The sequence below is a fragment of the Pristis pectinata genome, chromosome 10 (assembly GCF_009764475.1).
Source record: "Pristis pectinata isolate sPriPec2 chromosome 10, sPriPec2.1.pri, whole genome shotgun sequence".
NCBI classification, from domain to species: domain Eukaryota; kingdom Metazoa; phylum Chordata; class Chondrichthyes; order Rhinopristiformes; family Pristidae; genus Pristis; species Pristis pectinata.
The window spans coordinates 100,984,760-100,991,656 of NC_067414.1; the positions used below are offsets into that span (position 1 = coordinate 100,984,760).

The 6,897-nt window shown below is 56.0% G+C and overlaps 1 protein-coding gene across 4 annotated transcripts; it reads right to left on the reverse strand.

Annotated features, from left to right (window-relative positions):
- Positions 1-5,177, reverse strand: ypel5 (yippee-like 5). 4 transcript variants are annotated; one of them, XM_052024968.1, is made up of 4 exons: positions 5,077-5,150; positions 3,240-3,276; positions 1,614-1,788; positions 1-772 (listed from the first exon to the last, which is right to left on the reverse strand). In XM_052024968.1, the coding sequence occupies exons 3-4, from the start codon at positions 1,752-1,754 to the stop codon at positions 548-550; spliced, it is 366 nt and encodes a 121-aa protein (XP_051880928.1). In that variant the 5' UTR covers positions 1,755-1,788; positions 3,240-3,276; positions 5,077-5,150; the 3' UTR covers positions 1-547. The 4 variants fall into 4 exon arrangements, with proteins under 4 accessions (XP_051880928.1, XP_051880925.1, XP_051880926.1 ...); XM_052024965.1 differs by having other exon boundaries at positions 3,184-3,276; positions 5,077-5,130; XM_052024966.1 differs by lacking the exon at positions 3,240-3,276 and having other exon boundaries at positions 5,077-5,177.
- Positions 5,178-6,897: the final 1,720 nt, after the last annotated feature.

Sequence of the window (6,897 nt, forward strand, 5' to 3'; positions counted from 1 at the left end):
TGACATTCTCCGTTTATTAAATTATTCTCGACACATTACACAGAGGAGGACACCAGTAATCTTCCAATCTCCTCCCCTCTCCCCCTGCAGAGGTGACCAAGGGCAGTGTGGACTGCCTTGGACTGGACCCCCACCCTTAACCTCGGCAGTGAGGAGCTCCCACCTCACACCACATCTCCCCTCAGTCCACAGCACCTCTGCACAGAACTAAGCTTGCTCCTGCACTGCACCCCCCGCCCCCACCCTAACCCTCCTCCCAGGTCACACAGGGCAGATTTACAAGCTCAGGCGAGCTGGTACCCAGCACGTCACAGGCAGCGAGAGAAATATACTAAAAATTAAATAAAAGAAATGGGGGCAATACAGAGGCAAGTCTGCCGACCGGTAACGCTGCAAGTGCACAGAGACATTACAACACAACGTCAGACTGCGTGCCAAGCTGACACTGTACACAGAGAAAGAGAACTGCTTTTTAAATAAAAAGTATTTCTTTCTTCTTTCAAGCGAGGAAACAGAAGAGAAAGAGCTGTGGAAAGGAAGGGTCCCCTCAGGAGGTGTCGGAGGGAACGTGCTCTTCGAAACCCTCGCTCTCCCGCACCAGGGCTCTCTCCAGGATCACCCGGCCCTCCTTGTAGCGCTGACTGTCTTCCGTCGCAAACTCGTAGATCCAGCCCAGCTTACTGTTGCAGTTCTTGCAGCTGACGTCCCTCACCATGTGTCGCCCAGTCAGCATCACCCGGTCCTGCACCTCGCTGTACTGGAGGTTCACCACCTGCTCAGGACAAGACAGTCACCCACTGTACACTGATAGTGTGGACAGGGCCAGTGTACACCGAGCCCAGCCACACACCAACCCGTACACTGACCCCACCTGCACACCAACCTGTACACTGACACAGTGTGGGCAGGGCCAGTGTACACTGACCCTACCCACACACCGAGCCGTACACTGACACAGTGTGGGCAGGGCCAGTGTACACCGACACAGTGTGGGCAGGGCCAGTGTACACCGAGCCCAGCCACACACCGAGCCGTACACTGACAGAGTGTGGGCAGGGCCAGTGTACACCGAGCCCAGCCACACACCGAGCCGTACACTGACACAGTGTGGGCAGGGCCAGTGTACACCGAGCCCAGCCACACACCGACCCGTACACTGACACAGTGTGGGCAGGGCCAGTGTACACCGAGCCCAGCCACACACCGAGCCGTACACTGACACAGTGTGGGCAGGGCCAGTGTACACCGAGCCCAGCCACACACCGACCCGTACACTGACACAGTGTGGGCAGGGCCAGTGTACACCGAGCCCAGCCACACACCAAGCCATACATTGACACAGTGTGGGCAGGGCCAGTGTACACCGGACCCCAGCCGCACACTGACCCACACACCAAGCCCACCCACACACTGACCTGTACACCGCCCCCACCTGCACACTGACCCCTACCCGTGACACCAACCTCACCGGCCCCCACTGTGTGGGCAGCCCCACCTGTACACTGACCACACCCACCCTCACCACGTGCAGGGATGGCTCTTGCTGTTCCTAGCAGCAGGGAGGGGCTGGCTGGGGGAGTGCGGTCATGTCAACTGCCTGTGTGCCGGCTCACCTTGTTGAAGAGGAAGGCTCTCCCTGTGGCTCCGGTGAAGCGTGTGGAGATGAGCTCAGAGCGGTTGGTGAGGATGGTATCGCAATTGGCGCAGGAGAAGAGGCGGGTGCCCCCAATGTGGTCCAAGAAAATTCTGCCCATGATTCCAGGACTTTGGTCGGTTCCCTCGTGGGATCTGCAAAGTGACACCCAGGGTCAGTGCCGGGACCCCCGCGGTCAAGCCCGGACCCCCGCGGTCACGCAGCTGGTCTCCACACTCACCAACAGTCCACCCATCCCCCACCTCTCTCTGCAACTCCAAACATTTGTCGGCACAACATGGCGGGCAGAAGGGCCTGTACTGTGTCTATTTCCTGGTTCTGGCCACAGGCCATTGAACTGAAGTGTTAACCCCATCTCTCTCCTTCCGTCCCTGGCCCTGGTTTACCTATCATATCACCGCATGTGACTGGCTGGTAAAATGTTTCTCTGGCCACAGCCCTGTGAGGCTGCCTGGGATCTCCTTCAGGGGCTGGGGCTGGGTCGGGCACGGGGCTTCCCTCTGTGGCGGAGGGCAACCACATCAGGCACCCGCAGAAAATTCCACCTACAACTCTGGAGAAACTGCTCAGCACACAGAGCTAGGGCTGTGCTGGGGGACCAGAGGGCGGGGGCATGGATGAGGGAGGGCAGTGTACACCAACAACAGGACAGGGTAACGAAGGGTAAAGCCAAGCTCCTCCTGTGGAGGGAACCGTGCTACTGGCAGCGTTACCCGCGTGACTTCAACCAGAGCTTGTGAGGCAGGAAGAACGGGGAGCCCTGCCCCACCCAAACTACAGCCGCACACACCTAGCATCACACACAGCAGGAAAACACAAACACCAGCAACGCTGGGTGAAACAACACACCTCCAACCCAGACCCTGCACGTAGAGGTCCAAACACCATAGGGAGGGGGGGGAAGAGGGACACACACACACACACACACACACACACAGAGTTATCGAATCATACGGCATGGAATCAGGCCATTCAGCCCAATGCGTCCACGCTGACCAGTGGTAACCACATCACCCTGCACTTGGTGCATGGCCCTCTGCCTAAGCGATTCAAGCACTTAGCTTGACAATTCTTATACACCGTCAGTGACCCAGCTTCCACCTCTCTCAGGCCATGCATTCCAGGTACTCGCCACTCTCTGGGTGAAGGTGGTTGCTCTCAGCTCCCTGCTGAATCTTTTCCCCTAACCCTGTGTCCTCTAGTTTGATCTTCTCTGATATGGGGAAAAGCTTGCAGCAGTCTACCCTGTCTGTGGCCCCCATCATTTTAGAAACCCAAGTCATATCCCCTCTTAACCTGCTCTGCTCCAGGGAGAACAGACCCAGCCTCTCCTCATACATAACTGAAAACTTCCATCCCAGGGAACATCCTGGGGAATCTCCTCTGCACCCCTTCCAGCTCAGTCACATCCCTCCTGTACCTTGGTGACCAGAACTGCACACAGTCTGACCAAGGTTTTATAAAGTTGGAGCTCCAGGTATTTGTCTTTTAAATGTTGTTCATGTACCTGTCTCATTCTGTACACCCACCTCCCTCTGTGTGAGGAAGTCGCCCCTCAGCTTCCTATTAAATCTCTCCCCCTCACCGTAAACCTGTGCCATCTGGTTCAGGATTCCCCAGCCCTGGGAAAAAGATATTTATTCATTAGTTACACGTACATCGAAACACACAGTGAAATGCGTCTTTCTGCGTTACTGAGAATGTGCTGGGGGGCAGCCCGCAAGTGTCGCCACGCTTCTGGCGTCAACATAGCGTGCCCACAACTCCTAACCCGTACGTCTTTGGAATGTGGGAGGAAACCCGAGCACCCAGAGGAAACCCACGCAGACACAGGGAGAACGTACAAACTCCTTACAGAAGCGGCTGGAATCAAACCCGGGTCGCTGGCGCTGTAATAGCGTTACGCTAACCGCAACACTATCGTGCCGCCCATTCACTGACTGTGACCATTCACCCTATGCCCCTCATGATTTTATACACCTCTATAAGATCACCCCTCAGTCTCCCACACTCAAAGGAATAAAGTCCTAGTCTGTCCAACCTCTTCCTATAACTCAGTCCCTCGAGTCCTGGCAGAATCCTCGTAGATCTTCCCTGCATACTTGCCAGCTTAAACCACCAGAATTGAACACAATACTTCAAGTGTGGCTTCACCAACGTCTTGTAAAAGTCCAACATAACATCCTAACTTCTACACTCAGTGCCCTGATTGATGAAGGCCAGGGTGCCAAATGCCTTCTTCACCACCTTGTCTCCCTGTGATGCAAAAACAACCCTCTACCATCACAGACTCCCACTGCCAAGCCAATTTTTAATCCAGTTTGCCAGCTTTCCTGTGACACCATGGGCCCTAATCTGTTGAACCAGTCTCCCATGTGTGACTCTGTCAAAGCTTTTTACCAGGTTCCATGTAAATCACATCTACTGCCCTGCCCTCATTGACACACTTTGTTACCTCTGCAAAGAATTCAAACAAATTGGTCAGACGGGACCTGCCCCTGCCAATGCCGCTTTGAGTGTCTCTGATTGGTCCCTGCCTTTCCAGATGATCATTAATCCTCTCCCTCAGAATTTTTTCCAGTACCAGCTCAGGTCTACAGTTACCGGGCTTTTACTTGCCAACTTTCTTGAAAAGGGGGGCGAGCTTTACTGTCCCCCAGTCATTTAAAAATCTCAGCCAGAGCCTCAGAGATCCCTCCCCTTACCTTCTGTTGTAGCCTGGGATAAATCCCATGCAACCCTGGGGATTTAGCCACTTTGAAGCCTACGGGACATCGAGTACCTCGTCTGTATTTAAGCACCTACCCCCTTCACTGAATTCTCCAACTACAGTTCTTTCTGAATAGGGATGAGAAGTATTCACCTGGGACCAGCTGTACCTGCCAGCTCCGCACAGGCTGCCCGCTGCCTCTAAAGGGTCCCGTGTTTTCCCCGGTCGTCCCCTCACTCTGAACATACCCACAGAACGTCTTCCGATTTACCCCAATCCTGTCTGCCAGGGATTTACCCCGACAGGCAGAGCCCACAGCTCCCCCACCCCCCCTTCCCCGGGGGGACACCCCCACTTCCCCGGGACCCCTCCGCCCCCGGGACACCCCCACCCTCTCTCCCTTCCCACCACCCCCCTCCCTTCCCCAAGACCACCACCCTCCCTTCCCTGGAGCCCTCCCCCCACCACCACCACCACCACCCCTCCCTTCCCCGGGGCCCTCCTTAACCCAAGCCGTGTGAACAACCCCTCCCCCGGGGCCTCTCCCCCTCCCCACCCCCGGGCCTGGGCCCGTCCCCGGGCTTCCCCCCGGGCCTACACCCCGGGCCTAGGCACCTCTCCCGACCTGAACCCCGGACCGGGCGCCTGCTCCGGCTCCGGCCCCCACCCCGTCTCCTCCCTACCCCTCCCCTCCCACCCCCCCCCCACCTACCGCTCCCGCTCCCGCTCCGCCGCCGCTCCGGGGCCGCACTCAGCCTGATGTCACCACAACGACACACAGCAACACACGTGACCGGATGGGGCGGGATCCGGACGGTGATGGGGCGGGGCCGGGAGTGAGTGACAGGGCGGAGAGGCGGGGCAGGGAGTGAGTGACAGGGCGGAGGGGCGGGGCCGGAAGGTTCCCCAGTCACAGGGAAGGGGCGGGTCCCGCACCGAGCGGAGAGTGGGCGGGGCGGGGTTCGGCTGATTGACAGGAGCACCCTTGGCCGAGTGACGGGGCAGGGGGCGGGGTCTATCTGACTGACGGGGCAGGGGGCGGGGTTTGTGGAAGACCCCGCCCCTTCCATGGAGTCGGTAAACATTCTGCAGCAGAGCCCGGATGATGAGTGGGGAAGAGTGATCACAACATCATGGGCCGAATGGCCTGTCCCGTGCTGTACTGTTGGGCGTTAAGCGTGACCACAACGTGCTGCAGCTTCACGTCCCGAGGAAAGGAACCTGAGTCTTACGTCCAAGATTTAGGCAACGGTGATTCCAGTGGGGTGAGGAGGGAGCTGCTGCCCTGGACAGGGAGTTAGCTCAAGGGGTAACTCAGGGGTGGCAGAGAGGGAAGGAACATCTCCGAGGAGGCACCAGCTGCGATGAAGCCCAGGATTCAGGGTGGTGTCGGACTGAGACGAACGGTGCACAGTGTAGCGAGGATGAGCCGTAGGCCAGGATTGGGGAACCAGCAAAGGATGAGCAAAAATTCGAACAAGGGAGGAGAGGAAATGGGCAAGTAACAGGTAAGGAGACACCACCAGCTTCCACTGGTACATAAACGGAAGGGAGCAGGTGAAGTACATGTTGGTCCCTCAGATGGTGACTGGGAGTTAATGGGAAATGGAGAAATGGCAGAGATTTGGACTGATATTATTCAGAATGGTTCTTGAAGCAGAAGACACTAAAATCGGAGACCCTAAATGATAGAAAATCAAGGGGTGTTAGGGTGCGAGGACTTAAACAACCTCTATCACTAAACTTCCTCACCCAGAGGGTGGTGGGTGTGTGGAACGAGCTGCCAGAGGAAGTGGGTGAGGCAGGTACAGTAACAATGTTTAAAAGACATTTGGACAGGTACATGGATAGGAAAGGTTTGGAGGGATGTGGGCCAAACACAGGCAAATGGGACCAGCTTAGATGGGCACCTTGGTTCGCATGGACCAGTTGGGCCGAAGGGCCTGTGTCCGTGCTGTGTGACTCTGTGACTCTAAATGTATGAAGCAAATGAGGCAAACTAATGGGACCGACAAGTCCCCTGGGCTAGTGGTCAGCATCCTGGGGTCTTCAAGGACGTTGCTGCAGAGGTGGGGTGGGGGGGAGCGTGTGGGTGTTGATTGTAATTTAAAATTCCCTGGATCCTGGAGAGGTCCCAGTGTCAAATTCGGTCGGAGAGAAGGATCAAAAGACCACTGTTCTCGTTCAATCTCTTTATTACTGGATCTGAGGAGAGGGCACCAAGCCAGGCACCTATGTCCCGGACCGGGTGGTCTCTGAGATCCATTGATCTACATACATTCTTATACTTTTTCAGAGGTGCAAACAATGACCATACAGGGAATGATCATGCATTAGTCAGGCAGCAGGGCACTTATTTTCTACATCGTGATTGGTTACAGACAGAGGAGTTTACTTAAAAAAGTTACTAAAGCTATAGTTCCTTAATCTTTTCAGACCATCTTGTTGCACCGGTTATCTTTGTGTACAGAAGGTTTCTCATGGTGGGCTCAGGGTCAGTTTAATGGAGCAAGAGTCAAGTTTGCAGACTTGC

Excerpts from the sequence above, each read along its gene's own strand:
- ypel5 (XM_052024966.1), bottom strand. The coding sequence starts at position 1,754 with ATGGGCAGAATTTTCTTGGACCACATTGGGGGCACCCGCCTCTTCTCC. Across the intron at positions 773-1,613 it reads GAGCCTTCCTCTTCAACAAG|GTGGTGAACCTCCAGTACAG; the intron begins GTGAGCCGGCAC and ends TGTCCTGAGCAG.